At 38.0% G+C, this 27,939-nt stretch overlaps 1 protein-coding gene across 1 annotated transcript; it reads right to left on the bottom strand.

Annotated features, from left to right (window-relative positions):
* Nucleotides 1-93: 93 nt before the first annotated feature.
* On the bottom strand, nt 94-23,245 carry LOC117408637 (acidic leucine-rich nuclear phosphoprotein 32 family member B-like). The gene is made up of 7 exons (XM_034013816.3): nt 23,030-23,245; nt 11,592-11,741; nt 10,590-10,712; nt 9,400-9,586; nt 7,499-7,620; nt 1,320-1,380; nt 94-707 (listed from the first exon to the last, which is right to left on the bottom strand). Exons 1-7 carry the CDS (start codon nt 23,081-23,083, stop codon nt 622-624), a joined length of 783 nt encoding a protein of 260 aa, XP_033869707.1. The 5' UTR covers nt 23,084-23,245; the 3' UTR covers nt 94-621.
* Between the last annotated feature and the right edge of the window lie 4,694 nt (nt 23,246-27,939).

Genomic DNA, 27,939 nt, shown 5'->3' with positions numbered 1-27,939 from the left:
ATCTTTGCAGTCATAGAAACACCACAGGTAGGATGAGGGGCTGAAAACACTGAATTACACACAATAAAGAATGCAAGGCAGGGAGAACAAAAGCAAAATGTTAAGATTTTATTTACAAAGCTTTTTTTTGACTTACATAAAGTAAAAATGTTGCTACAACCTTTTTTTTTTTAAAAAGGTAGCCATTTTAAATCATGACTCAATCACAGCCTCTGTTCTTGTGGCTGCTACAGCAATAGTCTTACTAGGAAAGAGGAGGAGAGAGAGAGAGAGAGGAGAGAGGGGAAAAAAAAAAAAAAAAAAAAAAAAAAAAAAGCCCTACGAGCCCCCAGCACAATATTAAAAGCACTGACCCATACTGGATATACCCTAAGTCCTCTTGCGGGTTTGTACTCAGGACTGACGGAAGAAATGTAAAATGTTGAAAGGAACACAGCTCTTCAAACTCCTCTGTGAGGCAGCAGGCCTGGGGCTGGTGTGTCACATCAGGTGCTTGGCACATGCTCCATAGTCACATAGCCACAGGTCAGCTCAACCAATACTAACCAGTCTTCTTAGGGACATCTTTGGGGTGGAGTGAGTGGAAATACAGGAGGGTGGCAAGGCAGTTGGTTGGCTTCCTTAATCATCCTCCTCATCATCATCTTCATCACCGTCTTCATCCTCAGCCTCTCTCTTTCTCTTCTCACCTTTGCCGCCCTCCTCACCTGAAACAGAAAAAAAAATTGTTTGCATTGCTGTGTGTGACACACACTTCACAGATATTGACCTACTGAAGGAAAAAAAAAAAAAAAAAACCTTGATACACAAACAAAATCAGCAATTGATTTGCCATAGGTGACTAGAAAAAGTAAAAGCCCAATTTATTTATTTTTTAATACAATTAGATAATTTGGCCTTTTTTTGGAAAACCTTAATGGGGAGGGCAAGCGATTCTACTTGCTCTGTACCCAAGGCTGGGCCCATATTTATCAAATATGCAAACACAAATGTTCCATTAAAAAAAGTATGCGTATGCACATTTATGGAAGAGAATGTCTTAATTGTACTAGTGATCTACAATCAGATTTATTTGATGTGTAAAAAGATGAAGTACACTCCTATTTGGATTATTTTATCACTAACATTGTTGCTTAAATGTTATTCATAAACCATTAGCAAGTTGTCGTTTTATTTGCTAACAATATTATAAAACCAACAAACCAGAGCTTGAATATACATTTACATTGAAAGCAGGAACATTGCTGTATTTAAATTTATTTGTTAGTGACTCAATTACACCAATCAAATTTAATTAAAATGAAAAACAGACAACTCACCTTCATCTGCCTCCTCCTCGTCATCTTCGTCATCAACCTCTCCGTCCTGTCCATCTTCCTCCTGCAATAAAGACAAGAGTGCTATGAAATATGTGTTACAGCAACAGTAACAGACACCCCACTTCTCTGCTGCACTGTGAGCTATTACTTTCACTACTGGATATGTACTGTTGTATGTATATGTGGATATATATGGACATGTATATTAAGAAAATAATAATAATAATTTTTTAAAAAAACAAGTTCTGTGAAAGCACAACCTACAGATGTCTGTACATGTTATACAACTGTATTGCTTAATGTTTATGGGACAGGTGTAGTACTGCAAGTTCACAGCAGGTGGTGGTATCAAGCCATTACGGAAATAAAGGACAATTCTATGGGAATAGGTTCACTTCATGGAACGCTGCAAGATACTAAAAGTGCCATTAGAATGGGTGTAAGCTCCAGTAAAGATGACAGACCTTGACTGAACCCCAACGGTCAAGGATTTTCACTTACTCTCTCTCCCTAAGCAGTTCCTATTTTTGTATTTGCTTGAATTTAATTTGTAGTCTGTATAAATAAATACCATTCCATGTAGCCATGTCTGATTTTCTAAATACATACATTTAAATAAATAAAATTAAAAAAAAATTGAAATGAGTATTTAGTTCTCTAGGATATTCCTTTGGTTTTGTTAAATCTCAGTACATGATTGTATGGGTAATTTCTTCAAATTTGTAATTGTAATGCGGCAGCTGTGTTCCCTGAAGTCTTTAAAAAAGGACCTTGCAAAAGACCTTGAGATAACAATGTTAAGTGATGTTGCAGTTACACTTGCACCTTACACAACTTCTGATTCTCATTCCAGAGCAATTGGTAGGACATAACAAAATACAATAGCCTCCCCTTTATTAAAGCTGTCCAGAAGCATTATTTTTGTGAAAGGCAAAACAAAAAAAAAGTAAATATTGCACTGTTACAACACATATGAAGCCACTTGCTACACACCAAAGCAAAAGCAAAACTGTGCAGCGATGTGACAACATGAACCCATACTTTTCATTAGTATCTTTCACACCACAGGTGACGTGGGGGCGATGTGAAATAAATAGAATTAAATCATATTGTTTGCTATTTGTTGTGCGACAACTAGAGAATTGACCAATCAGATAACAGCTTTAATGCATGTGGTCCAGCAGGGTGAAGAAAATGACATAGGAAAAAATGTTTGTCTGTTAGTCCGTTTTGTTTGTCTGTTTATTTTGGCTTCACGTGCTGTGTGCTGTTTTGTTACAACCTTTTTATTTTCTGTTCTGTTTATTTATTAAATGCTGAGCGAGACCATTCGCTCAGCTCCACCAAACTCCACCTCTCTCTTGTTGTTTTATTTCCTGGCTCTGGTCTGACGCCACCCACTCCGGCCGTCTTTGTGACGGGGAGTTAATTTCGAAGGCACTGGATAAGCCTGGTGTGTATGATCTATTGCCATATGTGTTAAAATACCGTCAGAGAAGGCACTCAATTACTACATCATACTGACAAATATGTACCTTTTTTATTTTAATTTTTTTTATTTAGTGACCAATTGTTATTTATTTATTTTTTCCCCAGTTTGGAATGTCCAATTATGTTTTTTTATCCTCACCACAGCAAGTCCCACACAGCACAGACGTTCTGAGGGGGTGTGAGCATCTCGCTGCAAAGGTTGCCTGTAAGCCCACCCGCCGGTGTCCCTCAGCACCAGCACATCTCATCTACAACCCATTCACAAACTTGATTCACAAACTTGCTCGGAGTCTGCTGGCCCATTCTGTCACAATTCAATTCGGTCAAACCTCGTCCTGCTAGAAAATGACTCATTCTCATAATGTATTACTGTTGCCACTCTTTTTTACTGTGCACCTCCCAGCACTAAGACACAAGAAAGACGTACTGTATCATTGGTTAAATGACAGGCAAACAGACGGAGGGACGCTGTTAGACTGAGCTCAACATGGCCGCGCTTCCAGCAATTTTCAATCACACGTGTTCACTGGCAGGTCTATGAGCCCCATGCCAACTCAAAAACGTTTAAAAAAGAAAGGAAGGGGAGCGGTCTAAAGCATCAGCAATGTGTTCTAGGATTTACCTAATGTTCAGGTAAGCAATGGGTGCACAACAATGTGTCCCCAATAATAATAATAATAATAATAATAATAATAATAATAATAATAATAATAATAATAATAATAATTATTATTATTATTATTATTATTATTATTATTATTATTATTATTATTATTATTATTATAATAATAATAAATAGTAATGTGAACTTACAGTTTTCAAGTAGAAAGGATAAGATTAGACAGACTGAAATTGAGCTGACAGAATGTGCTTAACTGCAATACTTTAAAATGCAACAGTGCAATACACATTCTAATTACATTCTAACTCATTTCATGTCTAATTGCCAATTTATAGCTATTTCAGTGATTGTTGCTGTTTAGTAATTCTGTGTTACCCCACTCCTAAAACGCTAATGCTAAAAATGAACACACAACAGGTAGATAATTATTAGTTTTGCTCAAATTCTTACAGGCCCCCTCAAAAAAAAAAAAAAAAAGCAGCAAATAGCTATGACATGGTTCAAGTAGCAGCTCCCTGCGCTATGAAACGAGTAGGAGAGATAACATAATACTGAACGAAACACAATCTTGAGAAGTGCATCGACTTCTGTTTTCATTTATTTTTGTGTATAACATTCTCACTGCCTTACGTAGTTCTGTTTTTTTAACTAGTAAAACGTGCGCTTTCATGAAAGGGGTTTGAATGTGTATGGTTAAAAACAGCAAACCTTTTTTTTTTTCCTGAATCGAGTGTCTAGCAATGCACCATAAGAAAACTGCAAATCCTTTGCAACTGTAAATTTCAAGAACTATGAAACTATAAAGTCTCTCAAACGTAAACATCTAACATTATGTAAATCCAGCTGTTCACTACTGTGATGCAGAGCACTCTCCATTGCATGACCAAGTTTCTATTTCTTTATTTATTTATTTATTTATTTTCAAAGCCACGTTGTTTGTACAGGTAAACACTGCAGACCGAACAACTCATTTGATCACTATCGTTATTAAACTCCAGCCATGGGTACATCTTCGGCCAGTTTGCCTGAAAATCTATCCTTTTAACTTTCCCTTCACTGACATCGCTTATTTGTGCTGTTGTATCACTAAGGCTGTATCTAAGCCTCTAGTCTAATCTTTGCATAAGTCAGTTAAGTTCATTAGTCAGATTTCCATTACACGAGAGTAGTAAAACTTCATGCTGATTTGAACTCGGCTCTCGCCAAGATAATGTGATCCATCTGTGTCTCCATCCATTTGCGCTTCCTTCCATATGATGATGTAGATATCCTTCTGTCTGGTGTTGATGGCTGAAGTGTAATGCTGGCTCCAGGGATCAGATTATTTCCTCCCTAGCGCATCAGCACACACAACGGCTGCGATGCTGGCTCCGGGGATCAACCACAGTGCGGTCTCCCCAGCGCATCAGCATGACAACCGTCTGGATTGAGCTAAGTAGGGTACATCTCTGGGGTCTTCAAGTGAGCACCTTCCATCCTCTGTGTTTTGTCGACTAGCCCATCATAACCCCCCTCCGTCCCCCACTCAACTCAGCCCAGCTTACTTACCCGTACATCAGCGTTTCTTTCTTTCTATTGTGCTTGAGATCCCCAGCCAGAATCTTTCCGTCTCAACCACAGCCAGTTGCTGCTCTCCTCTGCTGCTTCAGATAAGTTCTTCACTGTGCGATGCAACTCTTGGCCACTGAATCCGACGTCTCTGAGAAACTGGGTTGTAGAGTGCGCCACAAATCCTTCGACAACCCACCTCCACTGGGTAAACCTGAACTCTCCATCCTCGCTGTTCCGCTTCAGCGGCTAGTTGAGCATACCGCAGTTTCTTCCTCTCATACACCTCATCTACAGCATCCTCCCATGGCACTGTTAACTCTACCAGGTGAGCAAGGCGTGCTGATCCAGACCACAAGACAATATCTGGTCAAAGGTTAGTGGTGGCAAGCTCAGGTGGAAAAATAAGCCGTTGACCAACATCTGCCAGCATTTTCCAGTCTCTAGTAGCTTCCAGTTGTCCTGGGCAAGGATTGGTTTTAACACCTTTTCTTGGTGGTTGCTCTCCTGGACGGAGGAATGTTGTCTTTTGTGTGTAATGTTTTGATGGAACAGGTGGCAACTTATTGGTCATGTTACGCTTGTCTTCCAATGCTAAGGCCAAACATCGCAGCACCTAGTCATGGCGCCAAGTAAACCGTCCTTGGCTAAGAGCCACCTTACATCCTGTCAAAATGTGCCCTAAATGTTGCAGGTGATGAACACAAAGGACATGAGGGATCCTCTCCTACCCAGAACCTAAACCTTCTGTGGTGATGGGAGAACATCATATGTTGACCTGATAAGGAAACTGATCCTGCTCTGTTCCATTGACCATAGGTCTTGCCAGCCAATCTTGCGTTGTTCCACACTCTCCCATCTCAACCATTCTCCCTGCTTGGCCTGGGAAATGGCCTTTTAAAAAATACCCTTAACATTTATTTTTTGCCAAATTACCCTTTGTATTTTTTCATTATGAAAGTTTTTATGTTTTTTAAATTATTTTTATACCATTTTATTTTTACAATGGAAAAGTGACCTATATTTTATTTTTGTATCAAATTAGTGTGTGAATCACTCAGAAAACATCAATTTGTGTTTGTTTGAATTAAAATGTCATCAACATAATAGGCTCTCTGTGTTTCCTTTTTTGTTGTTTTATGAATGGTGCCCTTCGGTTGGATTTATATTTTGCCTTTTTGCCCCCATGAACTGCCTTGGTGCCCCTGAATCTTCACACCCAACGAAGGAAACATTGCCTTGCCCTTCATGATCTTCACTTCATGCCCTGTACTGGGGTAATTCTTCTTGTTTTAAAATCAGTTTAAAATAGTTAAACAAGGAGCAGTTTCAATAGGCCTTTGAGTAACACGAGATGCCAGGATTTGAAACACCACCCACAAGTGGCTCAGCAGGGGGAATATGTGGCTCAAGACATATAGCTGAACATATTTTTGCTAATTGTGAACAATCTTCCACCTCACTGGAGGAGGAACAGAATAAAACCACTGGCTGTAAAACACAGTAAAACAAAATAAGCTCCAGCATTCCCAGTGTTTTAATTCTTCTAATCCTTGGTATCCGTTTACCAAATTCTTGTGTACTGGACCACTTAATCTATTTGAATTGATCAATTGCATATTCCCTCGAAGTGCACCTTTATTATGATACAACTTTGCAGGAAATGCTATAAAAAAAAAATAAAAAATAAACATTTTCATCAAAGCTCAAAGGAAACAAAACTACTGAAATATTTGAAACACTATTTTGGAAGCCCCATGACACTAGAGGGAATTTTAAGATCTCCATTCTTGCTGCAAACCCTTTAGTTCTTTGCATGTGGGATGACAGAATTCCAAGGATTCTACAGGTGAAGAGTGTCTAACTGTTGGGCTGTGGAGTTCAAAAACTTTACTAGCAAACTAGTTTCTCTGGCAACTATAACAAAACCTCTGAAAATCACGCTACCATAGTGTGGTTGTTAAATAAATTGATTACATTAAAAATAAATCATTAAAAACTAAAACTACACAAATCTCTCTCAAAACTGAAAATGTACAGTTTCTGTCCTAAATCAGCAGAACAAGACTACTGAAGCAATTTGATTTGTGAGTGTGATATTAAAATCGAGTCTCCTGTACCCGTACAGAGGGCCTTATCCTCCCAACGTTCAACATTAAAAGCAGCACAGGCGAGCTAAACTTCACAAAAAGTTTGCAGGTCCAGGGTGATTTGTTATGTGTTTCATTGTTTTAACATAACCGACAGGGAACTGATAAACAAGCTGGTGCATCACAGAGGGCTGTCCTGTATAAACATTAACCAGATGAACTTGCCCAGGAGAAGACAGCTGAGCAAACAGACAACTGAATGAATAATACAAGATGGACTCAATTATAGCTTTTGGATATGTAATATTCAAACTACTGAGAAAGTACAAAAACTGAAGTCCTAACCCTTTAATTAATGACACTTGCTTTCCGTTTAGAGTATCATTAGATATGTATGCTCCAACATTAAAAAGGAAAGGTGTCTTTACCTCCTCTTCCCCGCTGACTTCCTCATCATCCTCCTCCCCTTCTACTTCCTCTTCGTCTTCGTCGTCATCGTCATCCTCTTCATCAAAATCCTCTCCGTCTTCATCCTCGTCCTCCTCGCCTTCTGCTCAGGAGGGAACAGGCAGACACAGTGGTGTTAAAGTTACAATAGAAAAATGTAAATCACAATGGATTTGTGGCCGAGCATCGATGGACCAAATAGCAGAAAACTCACTCAAAACCCTGCCCAGAAAACAACTTTAGGCTGGTTATGCTCACTCAGGGAGATTGCTCACCACACTAGTTTTGTGTACCAGGAAAGCCAGCTTCCTTCCATCAGTGTGTTTGAAAAAATCACAAATAGAACAAATAGTCTCTGTAACACAGCCCAAGTACAGAGTAGTATGGGATCCACTCAACATCTTGTTTGTTATGTTCTCATGCTGCTACACTATTGCAAGTCCTCGTCCGAGGTGTGAGGGTCTTGCACACATCAGATGTTCATTACTGAACATTTTAATTAACTGCTTTTAATTTTTTATTCTACAAACATAAGTAAATATATTTATTTAAAAGTATAAACTGCTCAGTCAGCTAATGCAAAGATAGCTAGATTCCATTCAGTTGCATCTTTGTAGCATGTGGTGCTTAGAACAGCTGTATTCTCCACTGTTTTTAAGACACCATATTCAACTGACTTTCCTTAGTTTGTTGATCCGTAACAACTGTTAAGGTATCCCATCTGAACAGATACATTTTTAGTTAAAATAATTTAGTGCGTAAAGTTTGTGAACAGCTTGGAGAGGGGTTTCATTTTGTCCAAACACCAAAATGATTTTGCTTGTGCTCAGACAAACACAGTTGTAAAATCTGAATGTCAGTCATGAATTTCAGTTTTTATGCTTTCTGTTTTTGTGCCGAGTATGGTGCAACCACTTTCAATAGATCTTGAGGTGTTTCTGAAACTTCCTTGAGAAAGTTTAACTTGTTTGGAGAGTCGCACACATCGTTTGTCCATGTGTTCTCCCAGGGGTGCTGGAACGTGGTAAACCTTCACAAATATCCCCAGACCCTATGAAGTATGAGAGCTTCTGAAGATGCAAGGACATTTTAAAAACACTGGAGTTTGCTCTCGCTGTTAGGTTAAACACGCTTTTGAAAGCAACCTCTGTTGAGCTAGATCAGTTTATCAACACATTGACCATGGTTCAAGCATTCACAGCATGTCCCAAGCTTAGAGGGAAGGGCATAGTTATATTATATAGAAGAAGAAGAAAAAAATGTTCAGTTTAGTATTGTTGAATTTATGTATTATCTTTATCGTTGGTACTATCGTTTTGCTTTTGCAAAAACTCTATGTACTGTACAAAGTCAGTAACATACATCTCTACCACCAAGGGCGTAATTAAAAAAAAAAAAAGACAGCAAACAGGAACAAAGTGGACCACCTAAGTACATGTGAATGAAAGTATTACGTACAGACAGCTATGTCCATATATTCCAAATCCTCATACTCAATAACTTGTGTGTTAAGAGCGTTGTTATAAAGTTTCATCCCAACTGGATAAGTGGATCGCTAGATACATATACTAGCACCTTCACTACAGTATATGTGAATTCACTGTGAATATGCAGCCCCTGCATATAAGCACTATTAAAAAAAAAACATTGATCATCACCATGCTTTTTTGACCGCTTACTTAAATACACATTCAGCACAAACTACAATACTTTCAATTTCTTCTATGGTTTTGTTGGATGTATTTTGTTTTTGCATGCTTTGGTACAATTGCACTTTGTCAAAAAACTTATATTGAGCCCTGCTTGTAATTTTGAACTATGCGGTTTTCCTATTTATTCCTCTTCCTCCTGCTTCTCCTCCTCCTCCTCCTCCTCTTCTCACCTTCGTCGTCATCCTCATCCACGCCATCGACCTCCCCGTCCGAGTCGGAGGCCTCTTTATCCTCCAGGTCGTACCCGTCCAAGTACGTGAGCTGGGGCAGGAGCTTGAAGACACTCTCCCGGTAGTCATTCAAGTTCGTCACTTCACAGTTAAACAGGTCCAGACTCTTCAGGTTGTCCAGCTTTTTCTGAAAGCAAAAGACAGTAAAGTGAGATTGTTAAAATTAAGCCAAAAATGGATCCGAAACACGTTTTCTCTTAGATATACACTACGATTACATGTTGGACATATAAGAACATAAGAGTTTACAAACGAGAGGAGGCCATTCAGCCCATCTTGCTTGTTTGGTTGTTAGTAGCTTATTGATCCCAGAATCTCATCAAGCAGCTTCTTGAAGGATCCCAGGGTGTCAGCTTATAGATCACTGCTATTCCACAATTTAAAACAAAACCCTTTCAGTCCTGAATTATTTTGGTCGAGCTGAAGAATGCAAAATGAAGTTCTATAAAATTCAAAAAGGAACTCCTTCCTGAGTATACTTGAGAACAGGACAAACTTTTTTTGACATATATTTTGGCAAATGGTACTTTAAAGTCCCGACAACATTTTAAGAACTCTAAAATGGCACCAAGATAAGGACTGAAAGGGTTTAAAAAAAAAAAAAAAAAGCACATATTATATTACATTATATTTATATGGAGAAGCATCTTTGTAGATTGCATTCAGCTTGTAATTAACCCAGTGTCCAAAACACATGTGTCCACATCAAATTGGGTTAACTTTTTGCATGTTACATGTACACCTTGGGACTCCATTACATTGAAACGCACAAAACCTCAGTTTTGTTTTAAAAAGAATTACGGGTAAGTCAAGGGGAATTCAAATGTTATTCTATACTTAGCAAAACAATTCCTTCTGAAACCCATTGGGTTACGATAGTCCAACCTTTATTAAATCTGAACAGCTACCTATTGAAGTGTGCAAGATACCTCATCAAAACAAACACGATTAAACATTTCCCTGGAATTCTGTGTTCCTGCTTTATAAACACACACCCGACCTTTGGTAGCTTGTGAACCTAGGCCCCTAGTTTCTCACGGCCAGCCCTGCTACCTGTTCTATCCCAGCCGACACAAGACCCAATTGTAAACCCCCCCCCCCCCCACCCCGTCTGCTTAATGAACACGTACCAAAGGTTCCAACGTGCTGATGTCTTTCAGTTTGTTTCCACTGAGGTTTAGATGTGTAAGGTTTGGGAGTTTCTCTGCTAACACATCAAGGGCACCAGAAATTCGGTTGTCACTGAGTTCCAGCTGAATAAAGGAGGTGGGGGGTGGGGGGTGGGGAGAGAAAGTTTGTTATGTTGCATTAAATACTTGAACTTTGTTTTCTTACCAAAACAGACTTCTTAACCAAGTGTGATGAAATTTTGTAAGAAACTGGTCATTCTTTAGCACAAGTTATTCATAGTATCTGAACACAGGGGCAAATTAAGGCTGCCTGTCCCTCCTACTTGTTTACATATACGTAGAGAACCGCTGGATACGGCAACGACAGCCATCATGCCAGAGACAATAGCCTGTGGTAGCAGACATAAGGAGATGGTGCTTCACTTTTGTAGGCTAAAGAACACCTTTAGTAAATAACTCAACTATACTGTGCATTATGGGTTTGCATAGGACATGAGATTTCTCTCTGAAAGGCTTAACTGCAGAGTGAAAATACACAAATGTCAGACAACAGGATCCCAAGCAGACAGGCAGAATAAATGACTAATTTAACAAAAGAGGGTGCAGTGCTTGTACTAGCTCAATGGGTAATTGTATATCAAAATAATGTAATATCTTGTAACAATTGTAAGTCGGCCTGGATAAGGGCGTCTGCTAAGAAATAAATAATAATAATAATAATAATAATAATAATAATAATAATAATAGCTCAGCTACCAAATGTTTTTAATTCAGCTCCTTGGCTATATTTATATTGCTGTCACAGGACCAGGAAAACAAATCCCACCATAAAAAGGTAAGAGGTTTCTGCTGGGTTGTATTTCTATAGAATAAAATAACCTCCTCCACAATGCCGTGGTACACGCATGACAAAGAAAAGCAGTCCATGCACACACAAATGCACCTGTAGGTTTAGACTTTGCTTTTGGCTAAATAAATCCTAGAACATGACACTTGGCTTACCTTTTTCAATTTGGAGAGTTTTGGGAGGTTTGAAACGGAGATTAAGCCAACATTTATTAAGCTGAGGAATTCGAGGTTCACAAACTCTGCTGTTAGGCCTTCAATTTTGCCTTCGTTCGACCTGCAGTTATCCAGGACCAGTTCTCGTACCTGCATTGCAAGAAGACAGGAGATACTGTAAGTTAGTGTTTTTCAATTATGGCGTCTTGCATTCTTTATTGGCAAGACACCATAATACAGCAACAAGTGATCACTGCACTTTATCTGGTAATAAGCCTTCTCCTTCCTTGTTTACAACTCTGTATGTAAGCTACTCTCAAATCAATAAACGTTAGTGCTGTCACACACACTCAGTATGCACATTCATTCCCAGTCGCGTCAGTACACTCCATAACCTAAGTGAAGGTTTTTTTTTGTTTTTTATTTATTTATTTATTTTAATTATTTTATTATGCTCAGCTCACCGCTACCACCCCTGCGCTGGAGGGGTGAAGATGAACACACGCTGTCCTCCGAAGCGTGTGCTGTCAGCCGCCCGCTTCTTTACACACTGCGAACTCACCGTGCAGCCACCTCAGAGCTACAGCGTCGGAGGACAACGCAGCTCTGGGTAGCTTACAGGCAAGCCCACAGGCGCCCAGCCAGACTACAGGGGTCGCTGGTGCGCGGTGAGCCGAGGACACCCTGGCCGACCTAACCCTCCCTCCTCCCGGGTGACGCTCGGCCAATTGAGCGCCGCCCCCTGGAAGCTCCCGTCCACGGTCGGCTGTGGAATAGCCTGGACTTGAACTCGTGACGTCCAGGCTATAGAGCGCATCCTGCACTCTAGCGAGTGCTTTTACTGGATGCGCCACTCTGGAGCCCCTTTTTTACAGTTTACTATTATTTCACTTCTTCAGATAATGACTCCTCTCCTGTAATGTCTATCTTTCCTTATGGTTGCTGTTTAAATGCGTGCTGTTCACCCCAGTCCACTTCTGACACGGAAAATTATTTGAATGTATTTTATGCATGTTTGCACAAAGTTGGGTGTAGCCCCCTCAATTTTTTGTTCTGCCTCCCCCCCCCCCCCTTTTAGACAAAAAAAGTAAATTAGATGTCCATTTTAATTTCATGGTTATAATAATAATAATAATATTAAAATTAAGATTAATAGCAGTTAATCGTATTACAGTGAAATATATCTGCTTTGTATTTTTAATATTAAAAGGCAATCACAAATCATGTCATTGTGGCTGCCTACCATAGACATGTAAGCTATATCAGCCAAAGTGCCTTTATACTAGTAAGCACAAGCAGCATCCATGTGGTGCAGCGCACTGCCAAAAAACAAAGAAACTTCTAAAAGTGGCAGATCACCAGATGGCGCTAGTGTTCACAGGCAGATTGATGTTACATGTACCTCTAGCAGAAAACTGGCTCCTAAATTCAGGTTAAAACACCTTAAGAGTCATCAAAAATAAATAAATAAAAACTGTTTATTTTGCACTGAGAGAAATACATAAAATGTCCAACCATACAATATAGATTGAATTTAAAAGCTACATATACAGTACATACACACAGTAAAAGTACAAATTAATGCAGCAAACTACATTTGTGAATTGCAAAACTTATTTGGAATTATGCAGCAAGATCTAGAATGCAGTGCTCTTCTGCTGCATTATGAATAAGAACGATCAATGGTCCAGTATTTTAAATTATTTTAATAGGTCACACTGTAGTAAACAGATTATTATTATTATTTAGCAGACGCCTTTATCCAAAGCGACTTAGAGACTAGGGGGTGAACTATACATCAACAACTGCTGCTGCAGAATCACTTAGAATAGGACCTTGGTTTTTACGTCTTATCTTATCTTTAATCACAGGACCACCGAGCCTCAGATGAGTTTTTCTGGTGTTATTTTCTTGGTGCATTTAGTTACACTCTTTACTGAATTATACAGAGGTAGTAACACTTACATTTTATTGCCACTTGTATCTACTTTCCAAGTTGTCAAAAACAGATTTAAGCCTGTTTTCTTTCTGCCCCCAATCCTCAGATGTATGAATAAAATACGCAAGAGGCCTGCTAAAATTAACAACAGGATCAGCGAGTCAAAATAAACTCCTTTGAAGATCCACGTCCTTTTTTTTTTTTGGTTTGTTTTGTTTCTTTAGTTGGATGCAAAATGTTGCTTTACTATCCTCTCTGCATGAAACAATGACTTTGTTTAACGGGGGATTAAAGGGGGCGGGGGTCATATGCGCCCTCTTGACTTCAGCTATTTAAAGATGCTTGCAGCACGTGATCTTCGCTGCGACTCCTTCAGTGGAATTAACCCTGTATTGTGTTCTGTTGTACAGCTAGAAGAGAATGGCTCTGATCTTTTAGGATTTACTGAGCAAATACACCCAGGAAAACTCAAACACATCTTACAACACGGACCATGTCCGTGGCCTTTCTCGAATGGTAAATGTAAGAGGTCAGGAGTAAGCTTGTAAACACATAGAATCTGCACTCCTTTTCAGATCAGACATCCGAGTAAAATACACACCATTTGGTGGCTATACAAATAGTTCAGGGAATTACAATCCAAAATGTTTATTTGTTACTTTATTAACTCTGCAAGCTCTTAAATTATAGTACTGTAATTGGCAGCCTTTTAGGGCTAAACCTTGTTTTTTTTTATCTAAACTAATTCATCTAATCTGATTTTGTTACATTGTTTGTGGTAGATTATTTTTCTAGTTTGGCAGCATTTTGTAATATAGTACAAGTTCCATCAGGATGCCGTTTTTTTGGGGTTTTTTTAGCACAAATCCTTTACGGTTTTCAAAGGTTTCCAGTTGAAATTCTATTTTTAGATTACTATTTATATCATTTCAAAAGCAGAGGTGTTGATTGATATATTCATAGTGCAGCATAAGGGGCAAGAACTTTGTAGTTCTAGCCTTTATGAGTTAACATTTATTCTCAGCATTTATTACTTTTTTCAATGCATGATATTGAACTGGAGCAGGAAAGCAGTAGGCATCACTGAAATTCTTCAGACATTTCCCTTTTAAGACTCTAGATGTCCAACACAAAGTCAACTTGGCACTAAAAACAAACACTGCATGTTTATTATTACTGCCTGTATTGTATTCAAAATTCTATTTGATTTTGAAGAATATACAAAGTAGCTTATGATTTTGCTGGTGCCTGCCTATTTAATAGAGGGAAAAAAAACACAATACCTGTTTAACTTCGGGAAGAATGCATGACCTATCGAAATACAAAATCTGTTATGAAAAACTGGACATGGCATCATTGGCCAAACCCTCAGTACTGTAACATTTAACAAGGCCGTCAGATGGTGCAGCGGGTCAATAAACATCTAGAAGAATGAGGAAGGATCTGAGGCCACCTGTGTGTTGAGTTCCCTCCCACTCTGAAACCAAGGCAGTTCACAGAGAGAACTTCGGTGCGACTATTTGCAAGCAGTCGCGCAACTTCTAGTGCAAAGCAGAGAAGGGTTTTCATGCAATCATCTTAGGCAACTTGTTTGTGTCCCGTTTCCAACTGGCTCTTTTCCAGGCTGACTTATTTCAACTGCTCACTGAACATGCAGTCAGGTGGAGGATGGGTGGATAGTCTGGTTGTTGACCATTTGCTTATGTAAATGATTACATGTGCTGTCTCTCCAGGGCACGCCTACTACTCACAGCATTGTAAATAATGTAATAAATACATGCAAAAAAATGGTGCTGTATTGATGCTGTTGATTCCAAGAGACTAACCAGATTGTTTTAGAAAGTGAGTGAATGTCTGGATGGGCTAGGAACACTGGAAGAATTTACAATATAATAACTTATCTTCAGCACAGAGCTTTACTGTAGTTTACTGTAGCCACGGCAGAATGGCATTTTTTGTGAAAACCCATATTTATTTTTTTAGATGTATGCTAAAAAAAGGGGGGCGGCATTTCAAAACGTATGCGCACACCACTGGTATATATTACCAAAACAATTTAAATAAAAACACATACAACATCCAGTAGCAATGGGTCATTGTACTAGAAAACAGAACAGACTTTCAAATCAGTACATACAGAAACAGTACTTTTAACTTGTACAGTACTATATTTATTCAAAAGGACTTCTTCAAAAATATACATGGCCTGAATCTGCAAAAGCGAGGACCAAACTCCTCTTTCATTAAAAGACTGCTGTTCTGCACAACCTGCCCTGCACATACATGCACGCACAGTACATTTCAGTCAAAGTATTATACAGTGGGAATTCTATACCACCCTCTCCAGAATATCAACAACCCTGTGTTTATTACCAAGCACCTATTTTGTTTTTGTTTTTTCGGTGGGGGGGGGGTTGTATTTGTAGAGAATGTATGACTTGATGGTTATTTTGTACAGTGGGCAGATTTTCTCTGTCAAAACTCCTCCCCTCAATATTAACAATTGGTTTTGAGAAGCAGGCAGGGTTCCTCATTGGCTTGTGAACATTACCTCATGCAAATCTGTCTTGTCCGTCAATGACTCTCCTTGTACGGATCGGTCTGGTTAGGGAACTGTCTTGGGCTCGGTCACTTGCCTTTCTGACTGATAACAACATTGGCATCCACACCACCTTCGCAGAACACTAGCTTCCCTAGTGAAATCAAGCTTAGCAAAAATAAAAAGGGCACTTTAAATATACTGTAATAACAATTTAATTTAGCAAAATTGAAATTAACTTGAATTACTCGATCTTCAGGTAAATTGTTGAGGATAACAGCATTCAATGACACCTAGGCATTGTATGTCTTTGCGATGCACAGCAGGGAGAAATAACTGCAGTCACTTTAATAATGCACAGTCACTTTAATAATGAATAAGGATTGGAAAGTAATCGACTGATTTTAATTCCACGTTTCTATTAAGGTTTACTGGTAAACTTCAAATGAGTGTTGGTTTAAAATAATTTGTTCAAAGAGCAGATTATCACTGCCATGTGAGCTTTTGCAGTTTTGTGTGCAGTTCTTGATTCACTGGTGGAGAGATGTCCATTTCCCTACATGGGCACCTAAACACAGTCCTGTACAACAATTTAGATTTGGAGGACTGGGTGGCACAGTTGGTTAATGCTGTAGTAGCCTTTCACCTCCAGCAACGGTCACAATTGGAATCAGTTTGGTGGGCACAACAGAGCCCTCAATTCTTAACAATTGCCGAAGTATAATATTGACCCATCTAAACACAAAGGAGAGAAACAGGCTTCTGTAAAGTAGAATGTGTCATTTGTTTCAGTAAGTTTTCTTTGCATGACATTTTTTAGTACAATTTAAAAGTAAATTTATGAACGTGATCATTTTTGCATTTTGTCACAGAAATATATAAAAAGACATCTACTGCTGTGTTGGCGATTACCATCTTTGGCTCAGCTCTACAAAAGCTTTTTGGTGTCATGCATACAAACCATTAAAACCATATACTACGAAGGCAGCTGTAATCTACATTGATATTTCTGCATGAATGGCAACAGGTGGCTAGCAGAGTGAGAATAGAGTGTAGTTAAAGGCCAACCCTCACACTCAACACAGTATAAAGCCTGGATTTATATCTTACACGACATACTCATCTTACTGACTTAAGAAAAGCTATAATATTCAACATTCACAATCAATATTAAGGGAACTATCAGTAAACAGGCTACAAATCTGTACTGTAAATCAACATGCTGTCTAAATGCAGAGTATTCTCCACTAAAGAGAACATGTTTACTGCTTTTGAGGTGGAGCATGGATACAAACATTTTTATCACATGCATGCAATGCATCTTCAGTTAAGGTCTTGTCAAATGGTAATACCAAGTTCGTCCCCCCCCCCCCCCCCCGTATGAAACTACCCTTGACCCTTCAAGTGTTTTCTATGTGTTAATAAAAACATAACGAGCCACTGCTTGCTTGTTGGCAAGACAAATAGACAATGCATATCAGAATGAACAAAGGAATGCGCGACTTTGTAAATGTGAATAATATTTATCCCCATGATGTGTGTTTCTAAATCATTGTTTTATTACTGTGTCTGCACTGATATTTGGTATGCTGGGGGAAGTCACCAGCGTTTATATTACCTTTGGGGTCGTGTCTGAGAAAGCCTAAGCAAGCTGGGGCCTCTGTAGGGAGGCCAGTATACAAACAACCACTGGGGATGAGTTTAACAAGCATGCCAAATATCCATGAGACAGTAATAAATGGGGTAAGAGATACAAATTTAAATATGCAAATTCAGAGGGTGTGAAATATTCCAGTAAGCACTGTAAAATAATAGTTTATCATATTTAAATATCCGAGGGTTAAGACCCACAGTCCTTTCCAAAGGTCATGCAAATTCACAATGTGTTTGTCTTCTGAATAGGACAGTGGACATTATTGAGGGGGTAAAGCCATGGATTCAGCTTCTCATAGAACAGTAGGGTATTGTATACAGTCCTAATCCCACTGGAGCTCTGTCTACACTAGTGCACCCTCCCCAAGGCTCATTGTGAAAAAAAACAACTAAAAAAAAGTGTATTATTTATTTGTTTTAAATTCATTTAAATCCAAGGAGCAGGCAGTGGCTCCAGTGGACCATGGCGAATTGTTTCGCATTTTTTTCCAACCTCCAAAAAAAAAAAAAAAATTGTATAGCATTTTAATGACGGGCATACTTAATTTAAAGGAATCTTTTGACTCGCATGTGTGTTCTCCCCCCAATCTTTTCTGATAGAAAAGTGATCAAACAAATGAACCTATGCCCCATTTCTCCAACTCACTCACAATTAATTATGCAAATTAGAAGCGATATCTTTTTTCTGCTGGCTCGCTGGATTAATTTGCATGAAAGCCTAGAATACAGTCGAGAAGCTGCGGCTGCTGCTGCTGCTGCTGCTGTGTGAAGTACTTACTGTCTATTCATGTCACCAAGGAAAAGTCTTTTCTCTACCTCTGCAGGCTAAAGCAAACAAGGTTTGTAAATCAATGGTGCTTCTACAGCACAATAAGCACAACTTAGCCTACAACATCAAGGAAAATGGGTAGACTCCATTTGTATGTTACACACATGGTATCAATTTCAAACTGCTCTTGGTACCTTTAACCATTAAGACAAATTGTTCTATTGAAAATGGCTTGTTTTCCAGCCCACTCCAAAGAAAAGCAAACTAAAAATTGATTTCCGTGGTTCAGGGCGAACCCCACAACTAGATTGAATGAGAAATAAATTGATTGTGTTTAACACATTTGAACTATTTATAATTTGGGCTTCTGTTTTCCAGTGTTTGTTTATTTTATTTTTTTAAATTTTCTTCGACATTTTATCATCCTGACACTCACCCCCACTCCCCTCCTCAAATCACATGTCGCTCGTATCATTCATCAATCAAAAAAAGAAGTAAACACCAAGGATGGGAATTTTAAACGTTTAAACGTATAAACTCTAAATAAGTGAATAATATGCTAGACGTATAACCGGTCACATGATAAATGTCATCAAATGTATATATATTTATGCATTAATTTTAGTAATTTATCATCAGTAGTCCGTCGTGTATCCGACTGCTCTGGTGCCACAGTAAGGGTGGATATTATAAAAAGGGGTTTGGCAATTGCCTTCACGTAGCTTTTCTAATTGGTCCAACAGAAGATTGACACTGGGGCGGGTTTTATTCTCGGTCGATCTGGCGCTTCATTGGTGCACTGTGTGTGTGTTCATGCCTGTAGTAGGCGTGGTATGGTATCAATTCCACAGCGGGGTAATAATGTTAATGACAAGCGGTTTTTTCTGAGTTTGTTCTATATTTTTAATAAAATGGCATCTCTAAACAAAGGAACGAGACAAAACCACATTTGGAAGTATTTTGAGGAACCAGACAAGAAAACCGTGGTATGTAAATAATTATGCCAAACAAAATTGCCGTACCACAAAAACACAAGTTCAATGCTTCATCATTTGAAATGAAAACATTCAGAATTACCGTGGTTGGAGCTACTGATGGCAATAAAGCAAACATCAATAACAACATTTGCTATAGATTTGGCTGAAGACTGGGCGTGATCACGTTATCCCCTATGAGGACAGTGCGTGTGAATCGTGAATGCTGCAGTTTTGAAATCTATGTATGATTATCCCAATACTGTGCCTATCCGTAAAACAATACCACCGAGGCTGGAACAACTTAATCATGCTGCAGCTTCATACAAAACTTTCAAAAGGGAGAAAAAGTTGCAATTACCACAGACTTGTGGACCCCATTCCCCAATCTTCCCATAGGTGGAAGGCATTTTTTACTTGAAATTGTTCTGTAAGCTTTTGGTCTGAACAGCCCTTTATGTTTAGTATAATTTTTATTTGTATGTTGGAACTTCTGCACTAAAATAAAGGACCTCTGAGACAGGTAGGCCAGGCATCTCTTTTTACAATTTAATGTAAAGTTGTGTGGATACGTGAATTTGAATACTTTACGTTATTTAGTAATACTTGACCATATACAATTAACTGCACAAGAAGTATATATTACTTGATTGTGTGTTAGTTTGGCATTTAAAATAGGACTTGTGGCAATGTTTGGGAGGTTTATGTACACTAGTACAGTATGTAGAGGAGAGTGGTGTTTGATTCGAGTACTCGGAAATTGTAATATTAAGTACTTGAGCATTATATCTCAAAAATCCCACCCCTATTATCAAAGACCGCAAACCTTTCAATCTCTGAGGCAGACTTTTTAATATCAGTCACAGTGCTCTTTACAATTACAAAATATTGTGCTATTGTATCCCTGGTAATTACCTTTTCCAGAAATGAAACTATTTTTCAATTGTAAGCACAACTCGCTTTCGCTTTCCTGTAGCCATTTTGTATTAGCGCTGTACAGTGGGTAATGTTCGTCTCCAATTTTTTTTACATTTTTTTTTTTTAAAACCATATAAATTTTGGGCAAAGGAATAGATTCCTGTTTTTTGTTGTTAAATTAACCTTTAAAAAGAAACACACTATTCTAAAAACACTATACTATCCGAAAATGTGTTCAGTATGCATATAGTTCTATCTCCACTGACAACTTTAATTACAACCATAAATACAAACATTTCAATATATACAATATACAAGTGTTTGTTTGTTTTGTTTTGGTTTTTTTTTAAACTTTGTAGTTAAATCTTTGAGATGTTAAAACGTTACTTGCCTATATAGGGTTTATTCGCTTAGAAAATACTAACCAGGGCTGTCAGTATCAGAATGTAATATAAAGAGAGAGTGTGTGTGTGTGTAGATATGGTTTAAACGCTGACATTGCAAAGCATTTAAACCTTCATAAAAATGTACCAAAAGCACATCCCTAGTAAACACCTCCCCATAATTTGATCCACGTGACCCAGCAATTAAACAACTCACCTCCCTGTGCACCATTACATTGGTCTAAATTACTGTAAACGTTCAAACATTTCATTCAATTTAAGTCAGGCAGGTCTTTCCCTTAGTGAGTGCATTCTTCATTGTTGATGCAATATTAAAAGAACCAACAGCTGACAGCAACATCAGGCAGAAGTGGAGTGCATCAGGAACAGTTTGTGAAAAACTGGAGCCTCTGGAGCTTGGAGCCTCTATCTTCAATGCTAGATTTACCATTTACAAGTCTGCCTTCATCATGCAAGAGAGGAAGTATGGAAAAAGTGTTCAAAGTTGCTAACTAGAACCATGTTGCACAAAGCAGTTGTTCTGGAGGTTGGGGTGGGTTTTCTCTTTTTAATCATTATTGCCCTTCTGTGAAGGCAATGTATAAAAACATTTGTGATAGCATGAACGAAAAACCCCATGATGTTAAAATATTTATTTTTGTTTACTGTAAGAACCAGGAATTATTCTTAAATCCATGCCCTATTGCGTACTTGCCACGAGGGAGTAATAAACTGAAAGCAATGCATCTCTTTGTGCAGCAATGACTAAGACGATGATTTGTGTGCCGTGTTGAGCCGTTGCCCTTTTAAGAGCCACATCGCTGCCGTGGAGCTGCAGAGAAAGAGCCCGCCATCATCGCACAGTCGGTACAACAAGCAGCTGCAAAGAGAATGATCGACTTCACGTTTCTAAAATAAAACTACGTTTTTGCAAAAGCAGTAATGCTAAAACGAATATACTTTTTAACTGATATGGCTAAATCAAAAAATACGTTACAGTTGTTAGAAATAGAATGAAGGAGGGGATGTTTTAAACGGAAATTAGCTGGACAAAGATGGAGAAGGTTGCTTTCTCTGAGCTCCAAAGACAGCAGAGTGACAACATGGCGATTCCTGAGACACCAAGCGCGGAGTTTTCGACATACAGAGGAAAAGGAGCGGAATAATCCGTTTTTGAAAACTACCTTTTTTACCTAATAAATATATAACGATTTTACTGTATGTCATTTCTTACAGATAGATATATTTATGCAATTGAGTGTTTTTTTTTTTGTTTTGTTTTTTTAATGTCGATGTGTTTGATACATCTGTGGCGTGGGCTTTTTTCAAGAAACGTATATATAACATTATGTAAAATGTAACAATACACGGTACATATATTTAAGTCTTACTTTATTTCTAAATAAAGTATTTTACATTAATAATTTTCCATCATCATGATGGCGGGAATGAAATACTTTGCTGGAAAAATATGTTTTGAAATTAAATTTGTTGAGTAATAAATTCATTTTCCTAAAATTTAAACAACCAGTTTAAAGTTATGGGAAAAATATACCGTGTACACAAAATATGGATAATACTTCTTGGAACCTGTAAAAACAAACAATTTTAATTGGTTTAAAACTTAACTCTGTTTCATATCCAGGGGTTGAAAATGTTACACCGTTTATTTTGAATTCTGGATACATTCATTAGGCTGGAGATTTCACTAACCGCTTGAAAATTATTACCCCTTCTCCTCAATGTAATTGCATCAACATACATACTTCTAAACCAAAAAATCCGGCGATAGGAGTTTAGATTAGATACGAGTTTTTTTTTGTTTGTTTTGTTTTGTTTTTTAAACTGCTTTGTAATAAAACCAGGGGCGACCCATTTCATGCTGTTACAAACATGGCTACCAAGGTCTATAAAAACAAAATTAAATCCACATTTCTGATTATCCATACATAGAGAGAAAAAAAGGATTAGACCCCTACTACAGCAAAGTTACCATGTATTTATTATCCGATACAAGACCGAGAAACTACATAAACCACACGGGTCTGAAATGGTATTATTATATATAACATACAGTATCAAGCCTTCCGTAACTTAATATCTGGTTGTATGGCGTCAATTCACCTTATCTCAGTCAACCTTATCACGGGAACCTAAACACCAAGAGATTGATTATCTCTGAAGCAATATTTAAAAAATGTAAACCCATGTGGTCACCAGGAAAGCAAAAAAAAAGTAACAAACTATGCGTTTGAAAGCTTACATCAGACGGCGTCCTGTTTCTCAGTTCTAGGTGGATCCTCTTTTTCATGTCCATCTTCCCCTTTAAAAGTTTTTTCTCCTGGGTTTCAGTGGGATATTTATTCCGTCCAAAAGGCAGAGAGATGCCCTAATGGAGGGAGACTATGGGACTGTATAATGAAGTGTAAGCCACACGCCAAGTTAAGGAGAGGAGAAACCATGGAGGGAAATGGGACAAACAAATATATACTCAATACCGCCACCACTGGTCACCAGCACCCACTGCAGTTAAACAGGCAATGCAGAGTCACTGACCTGTTCTCATACTTTTCAGCATGACGCTGCTAAAGGCGTATAAACCCGTTCATTAATGTGCGGGCTTTCTTTCCAAGGGCAGTATAACGATACATATATATTTAATTGAGATGCTCCTGATCAGCCCGCTCATCACAATCGATGTTCGATGATAGTTTATTAAAAACAATGTACTAAATACTGTGCGCAGTACTGCAATTATTATATTACGCATACATCCTAGCACTAGATTCATATTGTAAATCAAACTTATTTTAAGCATTTTGGAAGTCACTATATTCTCAACCAGGAGCAAGGGACAAGGGTAGACATGTTTGTAACACATCATATGAGTTCAGTGAACTACAGTAGTACCTAATCAACTGTAAACTGAGTAAATATTATTATTTGTTTATTTAGCAGATGCCTTTATCCAAGGCGACTTACAGAGACTAGGGGTGTGTGAACTATGCATCAGCTGCAGAGTCACTTACAATTACGTCTCACCTGAAAGACGGAGCACAAGGAGGTAAAGTGACTTGCTCAGGGTCACACAATGAGTCAGTGGCTGAGGTGGGATTTGAACCAGGGACCTCCTGGTTACAAGTCCTTTGCTTTAACCACTGGACCACACAGCCACCTTGTTTGTTACACATTTATAGATGGAATGCTAAAACCTCAAAATGCATGAACTCACATCCAATTTGAGAAATTACAAAATAACATTTATGTCTATTATTATAATAACATTTATAAGTATTATTTGTGAAAAACATTTTGTTTTAAACATAAAACCACATAATTCTTAACACTGCAATACTTGCACACAGAAAAAAACATGTTAAAATGTATACATGTTAATAAATAGTGCTTGTGTTAAATGATCATGCATGCTTGGTAGGATTTAATACAAATTTGTCTTTTAATACAAGTTGTGTTAATGTTGCACATTAACAAAACACAATACACTATTGTTGTGTAATCAAATTGTACATACAATGACAAAATTACATAAAAACCCCTCTGGATTGGTTTTTATCTCATATTTTACATCTGGGAATCAAATGGTATTTTATTCTCAGATATAAAACCCATATTTCATCTTATGGAGATTCAGTATTGAAAAAATAACAAATTGCAAATTATTAAAACAAAAAACAGTGAAACTTCCTGTCTGATAAAAAAAAAAATCAAGCTTATTTCCTGTATTACGGTATGTGGTCTGTGTACTTGCCTAACTTGTCACACATGTCACTAATTCAAATCACTTTCCAGACTTGCCGTCCTCAGCTCTAAGGACTTGGTCACTGCTGGATTGACATTATTGGAATCATACTACCAATGTAAAATGACTGCTTTTAATGCGTTTTCCATCATTACACTGAGATATATATCTGCCATAGAATGCCATAGATTTCACCCTAATTCTCTGTTTTTAACTGTTCTTACCTATAATTTTCATTGCTTTCACTATGCTTAACTCCTGTACGCATACCACTTGATGTACCACAATGCAGTTTTGTAAGGGCACAGCAGGTAAAGCCTAATTCCGTCTCTCTTTACCAAACAGTAGTCAATATTTCCCTTGTACAACAGTTCAGCCTTCTAGCACACAGCCATTAAGTAATAGGCTGCTGATATATTTTTTGCCATTAAATACCCTACTAAGCTGCATATTAGGTATACTAAATTTTTAAATATATGTACTCTTTCTAAGTGGTAATAACAACACGAAGAGAGCATTTTGCATTGAAGTTATGAGGGTGTATATTTGTCATGTTTACTGGTAAAACGGTAAATACATACATTTAGTAGTAAATTAGCTTTTTGTTTTGTTGCTCAGATTTAATCAGTCATGATGAGTAACGGTATATAAAATGTTGGTAGGTTTAGCAATAAAGAACACTGGAGTGATTTGAGGATTGCAAAAGGACTGTGGGACGAGACCACATACAACACAGTGTACTAGAAGAACAAAACAACATAAGAAAGTTTACAAACGAGAGGAGGCCATTCAGCCCATCTTGCTCGTTTGGTTGTTAGTAGCTTATTGATCCCAGAATCTCATCAAGCAGCTTCTTGAAGGATCCCAGGGTGTCAGCTTCAACAACATTATTATTATTATTATTATTATTATTATTATTATTATTTATTTCTTAGCAGACGCCCTTATCCAGGGCGACTTACAATTGTTACAAGATATCACATTATACATTATACAGATATCACATTATTTTTACATACAATTACCCATTTATACAGTTGGGTTTTTACTGGAGCAATCTAGGTAAAGTACCTTGCTCAAGGGTACAACAGCAGTGTCCTCCACTGGGGATTGAACCCACAACCCTCCGGTCAAGAGTCCAGAGCCCTAACCACTACACCACACTGCTGCCCTAACAACATTACTGGGGAGTTGGTTCCATACCCTCACAATTCTCTGTGTAAAAAAGTGCCTCCTATATTCTGTTCTGAATGCCCCTTTATCTAATCTCCATTTGTGACCCCTGGTCCTTGTTTCGTTTTTCAGGTCAAAAAAGTCCCCTGGGTTGACATTGTGACTTCCTTTTAGGATTCTGAATGCTTGAATCAGATCACTGCGTAGTCTTCTTTGTTCAAGACTGAATAGATTCAGTTCTTTTAGCCTGTCTGCATACGACATGCCTTTTAAACCCGGGATAATTCTGGTTGCTCTTCTTTGCACTCTTTCTAGAGCAGCAATATACTAAATATATGTTTAAAATAACTTATTGCAAAGGAGAAAAATATCCCATGATGCTTGTCTTCATGGATTAAATGGTGCCATGGACACAAATGAAAGACCCTGAGTCAGGATGGCTGAGTGGTGACGTTCCCAGACCAGAAAGCTGACAAACAGGCAGATGCAGGTACTTGCGGGGTTGAAAGCGCTGGTGCACGTTTTTATTTAAACAAAAACTAAATAAAAAGGTTGTACAAAGAAACACTGCTCACAGTGCAAAATTAAAGCTTAAACAAAAACAGATCTCCAACACAAAACAATTCCTAGGTCAGGCTGGGCACTGATCCTATATTCTAGTTTTACTTTAGTCCTAACTCTTACATTTTTGTTTCGTTCTGTCTTGCTCTCTCACATACCTCCTTCCAAACACACCACCCCGAACAGCAAAAGCTGCTGGTTTTTATACAGGTGACCATCTCCAGATAAGTAATATAAACAAATTAATCAATTAATCAAACTGGAGATGGTCACATTTTGCACCTGGTTAGTATCTGCATGGTCAACAGCAACTCTGTTAATGAATTTGCTGCCAACCACGCAGTCTCACGAGCTGTCTGGCAGAGATGAGCTGCTACCATCGCCTCTCCCAGACCACATACAAACCAAATAATAACAAACCAAATTACTTGTGTTTTAAATAAACATGACATACAACACCTGTTAAAATAAAAATAAACAATACACCAGACAATAATACATTTTAAATCATAATACAAATCACCCAGCAACCCATTAAATAAACCCACAATAAACAAATTTAACAGCACAATACATTTATTAACAGGGCTTTGCCGTGCCCCCTCTATTTACATGCAGGGATTTTCTTCTGCTCTGCCACAGACCCCAACTAGGAGAAAGAGCCAAAATAACAGGCCAGTTTATTATCATCTGTTTCACATGAACAGCGACTCCCTATTCTGAATTTGTTAGACACTGCTAGCGTTCAGTCAAAGCACTGCTATCTTCTAAATTTAATCTGTGGTTTTGGTGAATCACGTGTTTAGTTTGTGGCGCCTATTTGATTATGCTTGTGTAACCCCCCTTCTCAGCTCTTAGAATTGTAATAACGGTAACCTCCCGCGCTGTAAGCCAACTGAAACCAACAATCCTCCCTCGCAGCCTGAAAGCTTACCGTCTGGGCTACAGTAGCAAATATATCATATATGCAGTACTTTTAAACAAGAAACAATTGGGGCAACCTTGGACCCCATTGGTTTTACAGTTTTACAGTCTATTTGCTTTGTGCTGGGCAAGGTTGCCTCAATGGTTTCTTGAAACTTAGCTTGTGTTTTTGATATCTCTACTTTAAATGGCTGGGCACTTTTGATAACTTGGCATTTTTTCACATTTCCAATGTGTTTTTGTTTCAGATTACATTACTCAGTAGCAATTCAATAATATCACATTCTAAGATTCTATTTTATTGCTGATTACTGCTGCAAATCTAGTCCCTTTTCTGCCTAAGAAACTGCATCTTCACTCTCTGATTTCCACTTTCCATCTCTCTCTATCTCTCTCTCTCTGCTATCCTCCAGTGTCCAATCTGCAAACCAGGCCCTTCCTGTCTGAAAACATGACATATCTCAATATTTCTTTTTTTTTTTTAATGTTTAATTTCTTACCATTTAATATGGCATGGTATTTGTTCTGTATATTTTTTTCTATAGCAGTTTCTGCTTGGATCATTAGTGCACCATGATTAACAGAGACTAGGAAATTATTTTCTACTATTAAACTATTACTATTAAAGTTGATGCAATGTGTTAAATATTCTATCTTTTGACTGTGCAATAAATGAAGCCCACTAACCAGCTTTTCTGAGTTTTTGAGTACATGCTGTAAGACTGGAAAGGAACCTGTTAAAAATGTGTTAACTG

This window comes from Acipenser ruthenus, chromosome 2 (assembly GCF_902713425.1).
Source record: "Acipenser ruthenus chromosome 2, fAciRut3.2 maternal haplotype, whole genome shotgun sequence".
Lineage (NCBI taxonomy): Eukaryota > Metazoa > Chordata > Actinopteri > Acipenseriformes > Acipenseridae > Acipenser > Acipenser ruthenus.
This window is presented reverse-complemented; position numbering and strand designations above follow the sequence as displayed.